Source organism: Apteryx mantelli, chromosome 2, assembly GCF_036417845.1.
Source record: "Apteryx mantelli isolate bAptMan1 chromosome 2, bAptMan1.hap1, whole genome shotgun sequence".
Taxonomy (NCBI): domain Eukaryota; kingdom Metazoa; phylum Chordata; class Aves; order Apterygiformes; family Apterygidae; genus Apteryx; species Apteryx mantelli.
This window is the reverse complement of record NC_089979.1, coordinates 21,118,082-21,137,555: the sequence shown is the minus strand read 5'-3', so window position 1 is coordinate 21,137,555 and position 19,474 is coordinate 21,118,082. Positions and strand designations below refer to the sequence as shown.

At 37.6% G+C, this 19,474-nt stretch overlaps 1 protein-coding gene across 4 annotated transcripts in view; it reads left to right on the top strand.

Moving 5' to 3' along the window:
* Positions 1-15,756, top strand: part of MMP16 (matrix metallopeptidase 16) — a 202,164-nt gene extending 186,408 nt beyond the window's left edge. For 3 of the 4 annotated variants that reach the window (XM_013956914.2, XM_013956915.1, XM_013956916.1), the window contains exon 10: positions 851-5,018. In XM_013956914.2, the coding sequence (XP_013812368.1) occupies positions 851-1,185 (335 nt within the window). In that variant the 3' untranslated portion in view covers positions 1,186-5,018. Of the gene's footprint in view, positions 1-850; positions 5,019-15,730 lie in introns of those variants that run through there. The other variant, XM_067290264.1, reaches the window with a different exon arrangement.
* Positions 15,757-19,474: the final 3,718 nt, after the last annotated feature.

The window sequence follows — 19,474 nt, the reverse complement described above, 5'->3', positions numbered from 1 at the left end:
GTTGAAATGACAAATAGTGCCTAATCTGTTTTAATATTCTTAGTGGCCTTTAGCACTACAGGAAAAAAGCTGAGGTCTATAAAGCAAAGATAAGGAAAAATCCAGCTGTTTGCATTCAGCTCATAAACAGTAGGAGGAAGTTCACCCATCCTGAAGGTTTATTTCTTGCCAGATCAATGCCATTTTTCAGCAGGTATAACAAAGTACTAAAGGTTTTTGGCAGGGAGTCAGTTTTTCTTCATTTAGGCACATTTGGTAATTACGTTGGATTGCACCTGAATGATCAAGTACCAGCTCCCTGCAGAAAATTTGAACCTGAGTACACCTGTTTTCTCTTGGCAAAGCTGCTGTTATTTCATCTAATTTCCTTCTTCTGAAGTAGGGCAATAGATTGAGTGACACTGAAGAGGGTCAGTTCTCATTTCTGGCTAGCATAGTGTTGCAGTTTGCTTCCTATATTCAAAGAGGTTGGGATGCTTCAAAGTGCAAGATCTGGCCCTGATGATTTTTGAGCTCTACAGCTCTAGCTGGGTTTTCTAGCTGTTTTTTTTTTTTTTTTTTTGAACAAATCATCTTGCCCCTGATCTGTTCAAGTTCGTATCCTCTGGAATTTCTTTGTTTTTGTAATAAGTGAGGAAAATAAAATCCCGGCTTATTCAAATAAGAAATTTAGGCTTTAAGATTTTCTAAAGACAGGAAAGAAATGAATATGCCCAGAAGATTTGAAAGGCCCATGACTATTTTTTGACTCTCATTGTTACAAAATAATTTGATACCAGTGGATTCAGTCACTGTATATGACATGATCTGACCTGATATGACCATGAATAATTGCACTTTTCTTCCTCAGGCTTCACATATTTCTACAAAGGAAAAGAGTACTGGAAGTTCAATAACCAGATGCTCAGGGTGGAACCTGGCTACCCCAGATCCATCCTCAAGGATTTTATGGGTTGTGATGGACCAACAGACCGAGACAAAGACCGACACAGCCCTCAAGATGACGTTGACATTGTCATCAAACTGGACAACACAGCCAGCACTGTGAAAGCCATAGCCATTGTCATTCCCTGCATCCTGGCCTTGTGCCTCCTTGTCCTGGTTTACACTGTGTTCCAGTTCAAAAGGAAAGGAACACCCCGCCACATACTGTACTGCAAACGCTCTATGCAAGAGTGGGTGTGATGTAGGGCTTTGGGGTTTTTTTCTTTCCCTCCCAGGAGTTTGTGGTAACTTGAGATTCAACACGAGAGCTGTTATGCAGTTTCCTAGCTAGGAGCGGGCATCTGTCAGTCTGAAACAAAGCTGATCTTTAAAACCCCGGGGGTTGCCTGTCCTGCGCATGAGTGGCGATTCGCTTGGCTGGGAAGCTTCCATGATACACAGTATCTGCTGTTTCTTCAGTCCTTTGTCTTTCTTTGTCATTCGATTCTAGGCCTTTCCTCTGCACGCTCAATACCCGATAAACTATCAGGATTAACTAATGAAGAGGAAAAAAAAAAAAATCTCCAGTGTTTCTACATTTGTCCCTTAAGGCCTGTTCCCCTTTGAAAAAAATTTTTTTGCTGAAAGTAAATTTTTTTAGAAAAACACAACAACCCACAGCGGAACTTTCAGGAAAGTGAGAAGACCCAAAACAGCTTTGTCTCCAAAGAGGATTGCTTTCTGTCTGCTATGGATAAAGTCCTATACTCCTACTTCCAGTTTTGTCAGGTGGGAGAGCCGGATGACATGCAGGACTTCAGACTGTTCGGACAGCCATTTTCCAACAAACAAGGGGCCAAAATATCTGCAATATAGTAACAGCCTTAATGATACATTCATTTTGTGTTTTATACAGCTGCTCTGGGCTATGTCCTCAATGTTTTAAACTCATTTATATTCATTACTATATTCAAGCGGAACCTTTTTATTGGTTTGTTTGGTTTTTGGTTGGTTTTCCTGCATAATCTTTCCCAAATTATACCAAGTCAACTGCCCCAGGCCTTTCACAGGTCTGTCAGGAGCACTCATTCCAAAGCATGGTAAAAAGCAGTGCGTCTCTGAAGTGGATTTCAATGAACTAAAGCAACAGTCATGCTACAGAGAAACTTGACACTGGTATTATATCAGTGTAACCCTTTGAGAACTATTGCATCAGTTTTCAGAGTCTGGTGGATGCTAATCTTTGTTGTCATTAAATTACAGGATTGTGTTTGGGAAATACAGGTTTTAAAAGAAAATCAGGTTTTTAAAACAGATTTCCTCTGATTGCAAGTGAGCGTTTTTATGACTTGCATAAAAAAGCATTTGTAACATACAAATAGAAAGCAAAATATATTTACCAGCTACTTTCTGGTTAAATGAACCAAACTTATTTTAATAGCTGCTACCACTTACCACAGATTTTTTCAGAACTGGCTACAGTTTTATAGCTTAGCCTTTTATCTTAAGCATATTGAATTTCTCTTTTAAACTATGTTGCATGATAATTCAATTTGCCTCTACAGAGGTAGAGTTACAGTTTCAAAGGAAAGCTAAAATGATGACTCTGATATTGCATGAATATACTTCAGTGTTTTACCCCATTGCATGTTCACCATAGTTCTCAAAGGGTTAGGCAAATCTCTGGCGTTTAGCCCAATATTATATCACTGGCAGAGCCAAGGGACCACCAAAGCATTTTGTCATTGTGTGTAATTTGTGCTAACAGCAGTATTGTCATTTTCATGTGACCTGCAGAGCAGGTTTGTATCAATATTTTTTTCCTAGAGAAAAGTCAGCAACTGACAGACCTCTTTATTGATTTTAGGAGCTGCTTCTTGCAGTGATAGGCTTTACAGTCACTGGGCTGTGAACTTCCTAAAGATGGTCAGAATGAGTGCGCCCCACGAGTCAGACACCTGGCTTTTTATGAGAGCCAGGATTTGAGGGGAGTAGCTTTCGAAACAATGAACAGCTTGCCTTGAACTTGATTATTGACCTGTTGACTGTCATTACCAAGTTGAACATCATTGTCTTCTATGAACAGCTTCACTGTCTGAATTTCCTTAAAGTGTACTGTCCTATGTCTTTGCTCTTTGACCTTTAACTTGCAAACTGGCACAAACTGAAGGGAATCTGGTGTTGCTAATCAATTAAGATGGGTTTTATTTCTTGAAAGGCCTGATATGTATTATCAAAAAACTAAAGAAAGAATGTTGAATTGTTTTCTTAGAAAAGAAGTGGCAGAAACTAAAATATTTATGATAGATCTGTAGAAGGGTATTTTGCTATGTATACATGCACACTCTAAAAATGAACTACAGTAGAAGTGAATTTTTATTTAACTTGAATAAAGTTTTCAGTATAAAATTATCATTTCTACAAATAATGAGTTATTATTGAAAAGGTTATAGGAAAGTGTTAAGATACTTGAAACGGCCAGTATTGGCTTTTACATAAAACAAGATTTTTATACTACATACAACCAGTTTCTTACTGATTTCTTAATCCGCATAGCTGGATCATTTTTTAGAGAGTGTAGGTATATATACATATATATTATGATTATTATTATTTTGGTAATGAAATGATAGCTTGACTGCCTTGAATTTATATTTATATTGAGCATAGCATGAAAAATAGTATGCCTTTTTGTTCAATTACATGATTTTATATTGATTTGAGGACTTATTTTATGAACATATGTGGCATGCTATAAAGCATTGCAAACTTAATTCTTAGAGCATAAACAGATATACGTATGTACGGCTAACAAAAATGAAGATTAGAAGAAGATATAGTTTTACAGCAAATAATGCAATGCAGATGGCATTTTGGAGATGTTTTGTAGAGGTACTGCATACTGTAGGTTAGAAGTACACCAGTATCAGCCCATAGCATTATTTAGTAAATCCAATTCAGTTGTTGCTAAAAATAGAGATTAATTCATAATTAAGTAACATAGGATGTTTACTGCAAATCAGCTCATTTGGTGAATTCAGAATTCTATGCCTGTTTGTCATATATTTTAATATATGTATGTATGTGTGTGTATGTGTGTGTGTGTGTTTGCATATCTATAAATGCACACAAACACACATACACATACGTGCATATTTTAATCCATGGAGAAATTTTTATTGTCAGCAAACTGCTATAACTTATGTTCTACCACAGACAGAACAAAATGATTCATGTTACTGTTCTGATTTTGTCCCTTGGATAATTGGTGGAAAGTGCTAACACTACTACTTAATCTGCGTTTGGTTTTCCTCTACAGTGGGAGAACCAATTTTATATTATATTTAAGGCAGAACAGCATCTTATCTGTTTTCTTATTCACTTGGAAATTTCACTTCAATTTCAAAATCTTTTTCATGGCAGCTTTAGCTTTCTGTGCAACTGTTTCCCTGAGAGTAATGAAGTGCTGAGCATGTTGACTGTTGTTCTTTGGTAAGGTAAAAAAAAATGTTTGTATTTGGAGAACTTAACTTTAATTATGCAGGAAGGTAAGTGTGATAAGTCTAGTGTTTGGTATATGGTACATCATAGATACATGAATACATAATAAGTTGATTCTTTAATCTATTTTCTTTTACTTAAAAGTGCATATATATTATATACAGAGAGAGGGAGAAAAAACAAATATTATATTGGCATGTTTATGTCATGCAAGGCAAGGTTGTGTCAGCATTTCTATTATATACTCCTATTTTCAGTAGGTTGTAACACAATCATTAAAGTTTGCTTTAGGTAAAAGATGTAGAAGCAATTGTGTTCAGTCTGATTTCCAAATACATATTTGGCTGGCTTCAAATTATAGTAGTAGTTCAGTATAAATTAGTGATGTTCCTGAGTTTAGTTTTGAACTTAAACAAGTAAAAGATAGTTTTAAGAAAATGTTATTTTTTAAACAATTGTTCTATACCAGGACCTATAATTATTAGCATCCAGAAAAAAACAAAGTGAAAGTATTTTGTTTGAGTTGAAATCTGAGTTCCTGCTCATGTGCCGTAACTTTTTTCATAAGGTTTTTAATAAACATTTCCATATTACTATTGTCACAATCTGTACTGTGGAACAATATAAAACTGAATATGGATTGTTTTAATCAGTTACAGTCTATCAAGCTGACTATACAGGGTTGTGTATCCTCAGAGCACTATAGCCTGTATCATGCAGGAAGCCAGAGTAGATGATAGCAGTGTTTCCTCTGGCCTTTTAATGTATAAACCTATGAAAAGGTTATTGACTATAGACAGAAATTAACTTTTATAAAAAAATACATTTAAAGAAACTATGTAACTGTATATTTACTGGATAGGCTGGGATGGAGAGACTCAAATGGCTCCAAAGGAGCCCTTTCAAGTCTCATGAATAAAAGTAATACATATTTTATATCTTCCTATGAACTTTTGTTCTTCTTCTTTGTTCAAAGAGGGGTGAAGGGAGGGGACAATTAAATAAAAAGATGTTTTAAGGCTGATTTTATAAAATAAACCAACAGAAGCTAACAGATTCAAATTTAAGGGGCAGACTTACACTTTCTCTCGACAGTGTGCTTCACCTCCCCAGTTGTTCAGCCGAGACTCCTGTGCCGAGGGCACTGTGGGTTAAGAACAGAGTGTAAGCCTAATTTGGAATTTTCAGCTTTTTTGGCTTACTTCACAATCCTAATGTCAGTTAAATGTAGCTTCTGGTACCAAATTATGTAGAATCAAATTCTGGCTTTTTGGTTAGATAAAAAAAAGTGGATAGGATAGAGAGTAGCAATGGAATCATTACATTCCATTTCTGGTGTTTCACATTTGAACCATTGGTGGGACAAAGCTTGAAAAAGACATATAGCAAACTGAACACTGCCTGCTCCAGAAACTGTGTTTTTAAGAAGTAGAAATGCAAGCTACCGCACCACTGGCAGCCTCAATTGGAGATAGCATAAGATGACCAAACTGAGAAGCAAGGAGGGGTTTGCACAGTCCTGGCCTAAGCTGTGGCCTATGTTGAATGTGGCCTAAGTTTATCCCCCGTTCCAGAGGTGGCAGAAGCCATGCATAGTGGCCGCAGGAGATGTGAAGAAGCCGTCACAGAACAATAGCTCCCTGCCACCTTTTGTTGCTGCCATGGCTGATTTTGGACAGCTCTATTTCCAGAAGTGTAAACAGATGATTGCAGCACTACGAGCCGCAAAGAAAATCATTATTGTTTTCAGTGGAAGGAACAAATATCACTGGCCACTAAGGTGTTCAGATATGCTGTAAATCAAGTAGTATTGTGTATGAGCTGAGGAACAGATAAACTATTATTGAATCCAGTGATATTGCCATGACTGATACACCAGTGCTGTGACATTAAGCATACTTTCTTCGCTCACAGTGCACTGATTGTAGACAGAGAGGTTATCATAAGATAAGATCATTTTAACATATGTCAGTTACAAAATCAGATACAAATGAACCATATGTCATATACTCATAAAATAATATCTCTGATTTATGCATGAAAATCACATGATAAAATATCATGTGTGTGTCCCATCTATCAAATCCTTTCTTGTGACTTACCAACTAACTGTAACGAGAAGGCTTGGCTGGTAGAGAAATACCTTGTCATCAGTGCCATAGATGCAGAAAATGTCTGGAAAGCATCAAAAGCAGGCCATTGCTATTATAGACTGGTTCCATTAGGCACCTGTCCTAAGAGTAGTTTCTAATGTTAGACAGTATAGATTCTGCATGATGCAGGGTTATTTGATGCATGTAGATAACCAGAAAAGCTCACTGCTGATCAGGAGTTCACATTTTGGAGGGTCATCAGTATGTGACCACGGCAAGCATTTGTTCTTAAAATCAAAATATATTTCAAAGTGTGTAAAAAACATTAAATGCATACATGATAAACAAGACTTGTTTCCCAATATACATACACTTTAGCATATCATCTGAAAATTCTAGTCAGTTTATTAACATTTGTGGTTGCAACTGCCTATCATGACTTTGAGACATGGCATTTTATGGAAGGTATACATAAAATATGTTGGTCCTATGGAAATATCTTTAATTACATTTCTAGTCCACCCACAGTATAGGTCAAATAGGTGTTAAGAGGCAGATGAAACAAATTAAAAAACATTGATGTAAACTAGCATGCTCAAGAAGATTTTCTACACTTGCCTGTGTATGCAGCATAATGCTAGTTGCTGTAACAGTAAAACTGCATTAACAGAACAACCATTGCCATAAATATTTACCACATGCCATTTATGATGGCACAAAGCTTTCCAGTCATATAGCTTGGTTTCTTCTGCTTCTATAGAATGACATTGTCCACAGGCGATGATCATAATAACCACCATATAAACCAAAGTTTTTTGTTTAGTTAATAGTCATCTCTCTCCTACAAATTGCATCACATCCTTTTCTTAGCTACACCCTTAATCTCCTTGGCCAGCTATCAGCACATGTTAATTCATAGTCTTTTATGCAAATTATTTTTTTGCTGTTGCAGTAAAATATATACTGAGTAATCTCTCCGTTTTGCCATCTGGTACTAACACATGAATTAATCACTTTTACTCTGTCTCATGCCTATGTCCTGGATCATCCATTTGCTCATCCATCATTCTGGAAACTGGGTCTCTGGAAAGTGGAATTAGCAACAGGAGACTGGAATCTGATAGCTTCCTAACCCAAAGCACAGTACCTGTCTAGCCCTTAACAGTAGGACAACAGAGCGGGAAGGGTTTTCTGTGAAGTATTATATCACTTACCCACCAGTAACAGCACAATGTAATTCTGCCAATTAGTACATGCCCAGATGGGTTCACCACTTACAGAGAGTAGTGTGTTAAGTCAGAAAATAATGTTTCTAATCAACATTTCCATCCTGATATGTTGGCATAGTATAATGCCCAATTTATACGCATATTTCATAACTTACATAGCTGCAAACAAAGTCTTCAGCCCTGTGGAAGCTGACAGTGCTTAAGGTCAACATGCAGTCAGTGTTAACTCGTTTATGAGTGTGAACAAATTTTGATTCCCTTACTTTCATTTCATGATCTCAGGAAAAAGAATGTAGGTTCGTTCGTAATATAAAATGATGGTTTATAATACTCTCTTTGTCAGTGTTCACAATTACATGATATTATGGCTCAGCAAGCACTATTGTACAACTGACACATTCCAGTCAGGACAGCCAATCCCATATTTAGGCATACAGTGAATCTAAATAGAGATGCACATACTGTATACCCTTTGCTTGGCTATTGCCACAAAAATAGTGAGTGCTCACATACTGATCCTCCTTATACATTATAGGATCACCAAGTTGATGTCAGTTGCAAGCAGTTTTGTTTTCTTGAATGTAAGCAGAGTTATATGCATTAGAAAATGGTCCTTGTGATGATGTGCATTCAGAAGGCATCATCAGCAATCTACAGTACTGTTTCAAATGATCGTGACAAACACAGCAATTCATACATGCAAGGCATAGCTATGGCTTGTATTTACATAGTTGTCTTTTACCTCATATAATCAAGTGCTATCAGCTCTGGCCATGCATCCCAAGGTAGGTGATAACCCTTAAAAAAATCCTTCAGGACAGTCATTGTTAATATTCACACAGCTCAGAAATACCTGAGACTGTTGTACCTGAGAAAATTTAATCTTGAACAAGAATCCAGTGTTGAAGGAATGTGTGGTGATGTGAATAATCTATTCCCAGTTTTTACCCTATATAATGCTTCTGGTGAAACATTGTCAGCTAAGTACATGCCTAACATCCATCTTAAGTGTATGTTTCCAACACCAAGTAGTCATCTCTTGTCAATTCATGCTTACAAGTTTTGACTTGTAAAGTCATTCAGTATTGCTGTCTAACGGTGTCCAGATGAAAACCATTTTAGAGGATAGATCAAGGATTTTATGCTACAGCATTTTAAACTTATGAGTTAGCTTTTGTTCTTGGTACTTCTTACATGCTTTCCTCAAATTACACTTTAGCTGATTAGCTGATGTCTTGACATAGAGGATGTTCTAAATGACTTGTAATTTCTGTCAGTCCTTACTGAGAAGTCTGATAAACTTGGATGAGTGTTTGGGCAATTAATATCTGAGTAACTCTGCATCCTGAAAAAAAATGAGAGAGACAGCTTGATAGCTCACTTCCCCTCTTGTAAAACTTCTAAAACTTCTAAACTGGGGAGGGGAAAGAAGAGGTGAATTTGGGAAGATAGAATTCAAACTGCCATACTTCTCAGGGTCAAGAGATGCTTGCCAGCTTGCTGAAAAGTTTAAAAAAAAAAAAAAAAGTCAGGAAAAAAGTCAGTTGTGTCAGCATGGAGCTGCTCTGGAGTATCTACGTCCAGTTCTGGGCTCCCCAGTACAAGAGAGACGTGGCACTACTGGAGAGAGTCCAGCGGAGGGCTACTAAGATGATTAGGGGACTGGAGCATCTCTCTTATGAGGAAAGGCTGAGAGAGTTGGGCCTGTTTAGCCTAGAGAAGAGAAGGCTGAGAGGAGATCTTATCAATGCGTACAAGTATCTGAAGGGAGGGTGTCAAGAGGATGGGACCAGACTCTTTTCAGTGGTGCCCAGCAACAGGACGCAAGGCAATGGGCACAAACTGAAACACAGACAGTTCCATCTGAACATGAGGAAATACTTCTTCACTGTGAGGGTGACAGAGCACTGGAACAGGTTGCCCAGAGAGGTGGTGGAGTCTCCTTCTCTGGAGATATTCAAAACCTGCCTGGACGCGATCCTGTGCAACGTGCTCTAGGTGACCCTGCTTGAGCAGGGGGGTTGGACTAGATGATCTGCAGAGGTCCCTTGCAACCTCAACCATTCTGTGATTCTGTGATTATGATCCCCCCTTCTCATTGTGCAAGATAGGTGGACCATCATCTGCTGTAGATAAGCGTTGCTTTGAAAGTGGTAGTCCTTGGCTCACAGTGATGGCAATTACAGCTGTCTACAACCACTCCATTGAAATCTTTCTCAGAGGAAAGAAATAAATTGGTAATGAGCTTCCTTTCCACAACTTCTAGGATCCACAGAAGAGCCAACTAGGTCTTTTGATCAAAGACTGCTGAGCAAACATAAAAGAATCAGTATAAACACATTTCCATTTTTCATTTTTAGCAGGATATAAGAAAAGCAATGAGAATGGCTTGGTCCATAATTAAAAGTGGAAGTCCAGTTTGACAGGAAGGGAAGGAACCATAAACCACTGACACCAGTAGAATTGCATGTAACTGCTATCTTTATAGCTGACATTAAAATGAAAGAGATGTTATCAGAAACTTGGTGATAGCTTGGAAAGTATTATTGATCTCCAACAGCAAGGACACATGTTAGACTGTATAGAAGTCTATTGACTTCTGTATTTGGTGTCATAAACCACGGGACAGCAGTCAATCAAGACTCCTCAGTATGGTTACTCTAAACTTGACTATAAATGCAGAGAGATAACACTTTGTTTATCTGATGCAGTCACAAATCTTTCCCAACAGATTTAGTCAAACCAGCATCAACCTGAATCTTGTCGCAGTGAAATGTTTACATTTGTTTTCAGAAATTAGAACCACAAGGTTATCTATCATTTGAAGAACTCCACAGGATGAGATGTTGAAGGAGAAAGAAGCCTTTACTTATAGTCTAAACTTCAGTCATGTGACTTTATGTCCATGCTATGTCACTCCTTAAGCATTTGATATAACAGAAACACATCTATGACCTTTGGATGGACCATTTATTTCTATATCTTTATGTAAATCGATAAATACAAACAAATTACTGATCCCTTTTTTTTCCTCACTGTGCCTTCATGTGTTTCCTGACTGGTTGAGATGATATTTAATGTAATCTGCTCTTGGTAAACAACTGAGAAATGATCTTTAAATATACAGACTAGCACAGAAATTACAATTTTTCTGTCCATCTTATTAAGCACACACAAATTTTTGTAGTCTTTCACTAGGAAATGCAGCTTTTGTGTCTATGGTGAAGAGATGGTAGCTGCTCAAATACATGTCATATGCACATTGGAGGAATTTGGTGTACATTTTCACTAAATATTGTTCATGCTTGTCCCTTGACAGTTAAGCTCCAAGGTATTCACTTAATATTGTTAATGTCTCTGCTTTCCATTGTCACAGCCTTCCTTTTGAGTCTTTTATGAAAATTGTGTGGTACAACCAGCATTGACCATCACAGACTGCTTGTGTGGATCACCACTGCTACTTTTGCACATTGCTCTTGGGTACAATGATGTGACAGAAGAGAACTATCATTTCTGATGTCAGCCCTTGCATGCCATTTACATACATGGTTTATGCTGTCTCTGAGAGATGAGCAGTCTAGAAAGCTGCATTTCAGAAGTGCTGGTACTGTTTCCTGTGGTTCCAGCTCTTGTCATTAACCTTTTCTCTTTCTGCTTTACATTCTGATGCCTGTAATCTGTGCCACAGATATGCAAACTGTAATTATATGGCTGAAGTTCTTCCTCTACTGCAAGTCAGTTCATACACATACATCAAGCACCATTATATTATTGCTGTGGCATAATAAGCTAGCACTGTTGCGTTGCAGAATGTTTTCCTATTTTGCATTGTTTTACCATCTTGTTTTATGATTGCTCCTATTTCTTAGACATCAATAACATATTTATGAACAGCTCTCTTGCATCCACTACTGTATGCTGGGAATCAGATTCATTGCACTGTTCAGTTACATCTTGCAGAGAAAGGTGCAGGTGTTTGACTTTTGTAGGTTTATTGTATGTGACAAGTGTTCCTGTAGGCTCAGAAGTTGTTTCAGGGAGCAATGTCTGCTCCCTGCCAGTCCTATGGTTAGTACTGTTAGTGGTTAAAGCACATATGGCTGGTTTTGTCAGTGTGTTGTCAATCAGAGTTTGATATGGATATATACACAAGAAGGGTGCATTGTTTCGCATGCTTCACACACATTCTTGTTTCTGTCACTTTCTCAATAACATCAACCTTGGTTACTCTCAAAGTGCCGTGCTCTTGTGTCTACCAGAACTGGATTTCTTCTTTAATTCTTCCTGTTGGATGTTTATTGTGATTTTAGCAGCTGTTTCAATTTTCCATCTAGTTGCCATTCCTTCCTCCCTATAATTCCCCATAATTCCAGCAGAAATTGATCTGGTTCCAACATCTTAGCAAGAACTTATTACAAATGTGAGTTTCTTCCCACACTGTGACATGTTTGTTTTTCCTTCACCTCTGAAGCAGAAGAAACAAACTTTCACACAGAGACAAGGATTTTGGTACAGTTGTTAGGATATCTTTGAAAGTGTTTTTATGCATAACATGATCGTAAAACCCACACATTGTTAAACGTAACTCTTTTCAAGCTCTGTTTCCTGAACCACCCAACAATTGCTCACTTAATTTGCAAAGCCTGACAATTAAGGCAGAATATGGATGCGATGATTGCTTTGTGTGATGCAAATTTCTCATCTTTACTCCCTTTTAGCTGCATAGCCCCATATGCATTTCATGCCCATATTTGGCTCATTAGGATGTGTGTTAGTAATAAAGTAGTTGCAGCATTTATTTGCTTTCTGAAACTAAAGTTCATTTTATTGTTATTCTATTTTATTTTATTGTCTCACACAGCATTCTATACAGTAACCTTTTTATAACTGACATATGTTATTCCTTCAGGTAGCTTCTACTGACAAACACAAAGCTTGTTTGTGTGCAAATGCAAGGCTGACTAAATGGTGCTAAAGTGTTTTATGACTGTCAGATATAATCAGGCAAAATTTTGTGGTGCTTAGACTGATTTTTTCATTGATTTTATTGATCAATGCATTGAACAGTGTTTTATTATACACAAGTTGTCTTTTATTAGTAAATCAAAACCTCATAGTGCATTGTTAAATAAAATGGGTTAATTAATCTATGTAACAGCTCACCAAGCTATTATCTCTTTAACTCCTTATAATGTTGTGTCATTAAAGGTCAAGGGGTCATGATAATATTCTCATTGCTGTAGATCATTAACATGACTGAACATTTTCAACAAAGTACTTATGTTTACAATGCTATAACCCTTTGACTGCTGCGGCAACCTTTAACCACAAAAAGTCACATGCTAGAATCATCACTATGGTTCTTGCCATGGCAATCAAAGAGTTAAGGGCTGTGCAGTGATTTGTTTTATATTTATTAATTTATATTTATTTTTGTTTTCATTTGAGAAGGGGGGAGTTGGGGTGGGGCAGTTCTTGTCTGCTGTGTCTTAACCAAGGGAAGGGTTAAAGTGGCTTTTTATACTATTGCATCTTATGTACTTACCATCGTTTCATTGTGTTGTAATTAAAAAAAAATCTGTCAATAAATAAGAGAACAGAAAAAAAAAAAGTTTCATAAAGGCATTGTGGTTTACTCAGTGTATATGACTTTAAGTTTTATAGCTGCTGCTCTTTAGATACTGTAGCCTCAGCGGAAGAACACATAAAAGATACTGACATTCCATAGAGATATTATGGATCTTTCTGGGTATGAACAAGGTGAAAGAAACATTGATTAATTTTTCTAATCTAAATAGAGTAGGAAAAACTAATTTGTAGGAGACAGAGGGAGAGTGTCTGGTAATGGACATACTTTTGTAAAGTCTGAAGGGCCACTCGTTAGAGATTATTGTTGCAGCCACTACAAAAAAGACCAACAGATGATTGAATTTTCTCACTTCTTGTGTGTAAGAAAAATCATGAAAGGTACAGTGCAAACAAAAGGTGAGTCTAATCATTCAGCTGAAAATAGCTGAAGAGTAGAAACCAAAAAATATAGTTTTCTTGAAGTAGAATCATAGTAGAAGACCACGAGCCTAAAAGGCGAAGGAGAGTTTTGTAGCACTTTGGCCATCCAACTCAGCCTTGCAAAGATCTTTTTTCCTGCTGTGTCAACAAAAATGTAATTCTTCTCAGTCTATATGACTTCAAGGATGAGATGTGTGTGTAGGGGTGTAGGAAACCAGGAACAAGTCCGATCTATTTGGAAATAAGTTGAAAGGCGTTACTATTTCAGAGTCCTGGTAAGAAAGAGAGCAGTGCTGGTACCTGATCTAGAACCAAACTCATCAGATATCTAAACTACCTCAAACCTCCCTCTTTTCTGTTCTAAATCTGAGGCACATGTGTTTGACACTTGCTAACATACAGAAGTAGCTCATCATTTAAAAAAAAAAAAAAAAAGTCCACTCATGATTTTTTACCTGAGAAAAGGAAGAAGGGAAGAGAACTGAGTATAGCAGATGCTACATGTCCTTGATTGCATTTCTCACACACCAGAGGAGGGAAGCTCAGCTCTAGCTGAGCTTTGTCTGAGGACACCTGGCAAGCAGAACACCCATTCCGAATGGGAAGGCATGGAGAACATAAAGATCTTAGCATCCTCAGTTGACGAAGTGTGGTGTTTCTGAAAGTTCTGAATTAAACCAACTTCCAAAATGTTTCTACAAGCAGAAATTTTCTTAGTAACAAATCTAGCAATCACAGCTAGCGCATGAGAACTTTGGTGCTAAAACCAAATAGGTCTGTTTCAGACCTATTTTCACATGATTGTTTGGCAGAAAATTAGGTTTCCATTTTAATGTTTGGACACAAATTGGAGATTTGGCTTTCAGCAATTTTTCTTATCTAAAAAACTTTCTAATCAAGAAACACTTGCCAACCTAGACACTAGGTGATTCTATTAACCACTCAGACAAAATTAGTTATGAATAACAAATATTTCTAATCACTGCTTGCCAACCACTCTCATGCTACATGTTTGAATTACTACAAACAGTGAATAAAATCAAATAAACATCTGGTCATCAACAATTGTCAATGGAATTAAAAGTTTTGGATATATTATGTATGTCTTTATTTAGCTCTACACAGCATACAAAAACATGGCACAGACTTGTTTTCCACTCAAAAGAAGCTGAGTATTTTACAGGTCATCTACTAGGCTGACTGGCAAAATGGTACAGGTGCTTACCTGGTTTAGACCTCTATCTGCACTTCAATGAAAATTTTTTTCAGTCCTAAAGTTTATGATAGATATGGCATGAACTGCTTTTTTTCTGAGTATATTGGCTGTACTCTGCTGCCAGTGATGTCAGTGTGCTAGTAAAGAGATTCTTGCTGTAAGTTATTCAAGATTTAGGGGTAAATTTGACCTGTGCTTCACTAGGGCAAAAAGCTAGGCCCTGATCAATGTCTAACTAATGCAGACCTTAGGCACTTTCTACCAGAAAGGAGGTGTATTACGATCCTCTGCACAAACATTCAGAATGCAAAGAAGCTTGCTTAGCAAACACATATTCTGTGTTTGTCACATTAAATACAAAGCATAGAAGTTTTCACTTAAGTGTCCTCTTCCCCTATTCAATTATTTCCTTTTTTTTTTTTAATCCAAATTTTGGTGTTATAATTCAGGAGAACAGAGTGGGTAAGCTATAAAAGTAAAGCAACAGCCAAGAAAGAAAAAAAGTGTTTGAAGAAACAGTATGTTTTGAAGTTGTTCTTATATTAGCATTTAATTTCTGGAAAGTTTCCAAGCTGAAATAAGTATCATTGCTACCACACTGTTCAATACATTGATGTGAAGTTTGGTTTGCCACACATTCATCCCTTCACAAGTCACTGCAAGAAACAGCTCCTAAAGAGCATGCTTAATTGCCCAGATATTTGTGTGAAATTACTGTCATTAATCACTGTATTGATTATATTTCTTCTCTTTTCCAGGATTCTTCTATTTTTAAACATTGCCCTGAAGTGACATGTAAAGGCACCCTTGTTATCCATGACTTGCTTGCTTGCTGTCTAATTGCTAGATAGAAGATTCATTGTGCAGTGCTTCAATTTGCTGTTGTGTTGTGGTTCATAATTATTTTTTGCTATGGTCTTCAGCACCAGCCAGATTATTCTCACCATGACAAATGACAAGTGTGGCTGCAATCCCTTGCTTCGACACTGGGAAGCTGTTACCTTGTCACACTAGCCAGCTTCCTGCTGCATGTCTTTGCTCATACTTTCATTAAAATAATAGATTCAGGCTGAAAAGATTGTAAAACCTAAGAGTCTTTCTATTCATGTTGCTCTTTGGAAGAAAATATTATCCATGAAGGACTAGTTTCACAGGGAAGATGCAGGGTATCTGAACAATGTCACCGTGTCAAATTACTCAGTACCCAAGTCACTTCCAGGTCCAGTTCCCCTGATCTTTGCACATTCTGGATTCTTTTCTGGAGCATGCTAAGTGGCACAACCTGTGTTTTCTTTTGGAGAGAGTTATTACAGGAATACTGGATAAGATAGCATCATTCCTCCTGTACTACTCCAGCAGGTACAACACTCTGAGGCATAAGGCCTGTTCTGAAAATAGCTCAGTTCAAAACAAACATAACCTTTCAGTTCAGGAAAGACATTTAGAAGAATGCTTAGTTTGTAAATCTTGTCTGGGTACAACTGACAACCATTAGGCCCTGTTTAGATTCAGGACTGTAACAGACTCAGAGGTAAAGGAAATTTAGACCATCTCCAGGGTAATTGTAGCATTTCAGAAGATAAATTTAGGATACAGGAACTTAAGTGCTCCTTACAAGTCTAGAGTAGGATGTAATTGCCAACTTGCAGCCCCTAACCTATGAATAAAGTAAATACATTAAGCCTCTAGCTGGCTATAACAGATTTCTACCCTAGATAGTGACCTTCAAAGGTATCTTTCTCTTTCCTTTGAATAGAGAGCAAAATTCTGGAGTTAATTTAAGAGGACTGGTCCTCCTGATAACTTAACCAAGGTTAAATGGATTGCATCCCCTCACCCAGTCCTTGGTGACTTGCTCAAGATAGCACAATAGTAACACGCTACTGAACTGTAAACAGCACAGCTGACAATATTTCCCTAGGCTTTCTACTTAGTTGTTAGAGGGAAGGAAGAAACTTAAAGTTTTCTCTGTGTCATTTTCTACTTGCCACATTTGAGTTTCCCTGATATATGGATGTTCTTAAACTACACCCATTTGATGCACTATACCTCATTCTAAAATACTGGGAACTCTTAAAATGTAGGAACACTTATTAAGGTCTCTTAATAAAAAAGAGGAACTGTTAATATGTATAGCAATTCTTTTTTCCCCTAACCCCTCAGTCAGAAAAACACAGAAGAAGGCAACACAAAAAGATGCTGGGAATGGTAACATTCAGAGGTTCCACACAATTAAAAGAAATGAGGTATGTCAGGAGTGTCAGGAATCACAGTAGAAACAGGAAAAGAAAAGGAAAATGGAAAGGAAGCTTAGTATATGCCTTTCTGTGTTCAAATATCTGACTTGTGTTTGCACATCTTACTATACCAGAATTGTGTGCTACTGCGGGACACCACCCAAGCGACAAAAGAACCAGAGTCTCCCATCTAGGAATGACAGGCAGAAGTGTATTCTTTCTAGGCGCACCACTTTCTTATTTCCCTTTTTTTTTTTTTCAAATAAACCAAAATTAGGTTTAGAGGGGCTTATGTTATTTGCAAGGAAGGTTCCTACACTGATTCACTGTTGAAATTGATGTGCATAGCAGAACCTTTGCACAATACAAACAGCATGAAGAAGACACATTCATTAAACTATCCTATATGGACATCAGTTAGCAGAAGCAGACATATGTGAGAGAAGGAATCGGTCTAGCAAGGGCAACAGTGCTGAATGCACTCTGACTGTAATGCTGAATACCACCTACAGCACTTACACAATCAGCACTTTGTACAGCTCTTTGCTCAAATACTGACTTATACCATATAGCATAAGCACATATCTTGCTGAGAAACGTTACTCTGCTGTGTGTCCTCAGGTCTCTGAGAGGATGAGGTAACAAATGAGAAGCATGGTGCAAATGCGATAAATAGCTGAAATGGAAGAAAGATAAACACTCTGTGAGAAATGAGAAAAGCAGTAAAAACTGAAATATTTAGGAAAAGGTTTTGGGCTTTGCTTTATTCTATTTATATATGGAAGTTAGTTTAGACAGTGAAGTTTCTATTCACCTAACTTTGTGGAAAATCAGCAGCATGAACATTTTTCTACTTATTAAATCTGAGTACAATCAGTAGTTAAAGAGGAAGTGGAAAAACAAATCCAGATCAACAGTACGGGGAAAGTTTAAAACGCCTGAATGTGAGATGATTTCTCAAATCCTTTGGTATGAAAGAGACATTGTCAAATGCCATAAGGTCCTAATGACCTTTGGAAACACAAACAGGGAATTGTAATCTCATTTAAATTTTAATTAAAGGAATTGAAGTTAAGTGGTTCAGAGAGACAAGAAATTGAAATTTCTAAAGATTAAGTTATTCCTCTAGCCAGGCAGGCTGTATGGCATTGCAGAGTATGTATGTGTCTCTGCTGGTGTGGGCTGCAGGAACAGTGCCTTGAGGGACAAAACCTCTCTCCTCACCTCTCCCAGCCCTCTCTGAATTGCAGCAGCATAATCATATGTGCCTGTTTATCTCAGAAGCTGTTCATGTAGAGCTTTCTTCTTTATATATAAAAGTAATTATTTTAGCATTGGTAATCTTATTCCCCCATGTCTCTTTCCCTTCAGACCCTTTACATTAATTATTACAGCAGTAAGTCCCAGTTTGCAGCCCAGTGACCAGACTGGACACTCAGGAGATTCTCTAAGGCTGATTCTTTCTGTCTGCACAGGCTATAAAGTGGATTTACAGCTGCTTTTGTAGTCTTATGTCTGGAGTGAGAAGGAGGAGAGGAAAGATATCTAGGTGATGACAATGCCGGACTAACTGGAATAAAATTTAAATTCCCAGCATTGTCAGAGGTTACTTTTTTGACCCTTAGTGAATAACATAATCTCCAATGGCCAACTGTACTGAAATGACTAGAATTGCCAATACTGAGTTGCATGTCTAAGCTCTCCATACGCTGAAGTCCAAAAATATGATTCAAAGCAATCAGCTCGTTGAGCAAGGTGGCACTTAAGCCAACTATTAAGAAACACTGAAGCCTGTGAAACTGTGTCTTCTGCCTGGACCTCAGCCACCAGCTCGGGAAGAGCTGGGCACAGCTGGAGGCAGGTGACTCACTTGAGCACCCACCCCAGGTGTGGGAAGGCTGGCTTCTAAAACCCCCTCGGCTCCTTAGGGATTAGACGATTTTTGTTCAGATCAGTCTTCTTTCCTCTATATCTAAATTGGGACAATTTACATATTTAATCCCCAAAGTGCTTTGGTCATTCATGTACTTAACCCTGAGGGGAAAGGATTTTAAGTACTTTCTCTCCTCTGTATTTCTCAGTATCGTTTTTTCTTAAGCATTTGTTCAGGAAATGTTATGGCAACTGTTGTGAATCTTACTCTAAAGTGCCTCTCCAATCAATGCAGAAGGAGTTTAGGCACTAGGCTGGATATATAAACACAGACTCTTTGCATTGGGTGCCTTAAGCTAAAGCTGGGTCGCTGTGATAAATTCTGTGTGACTC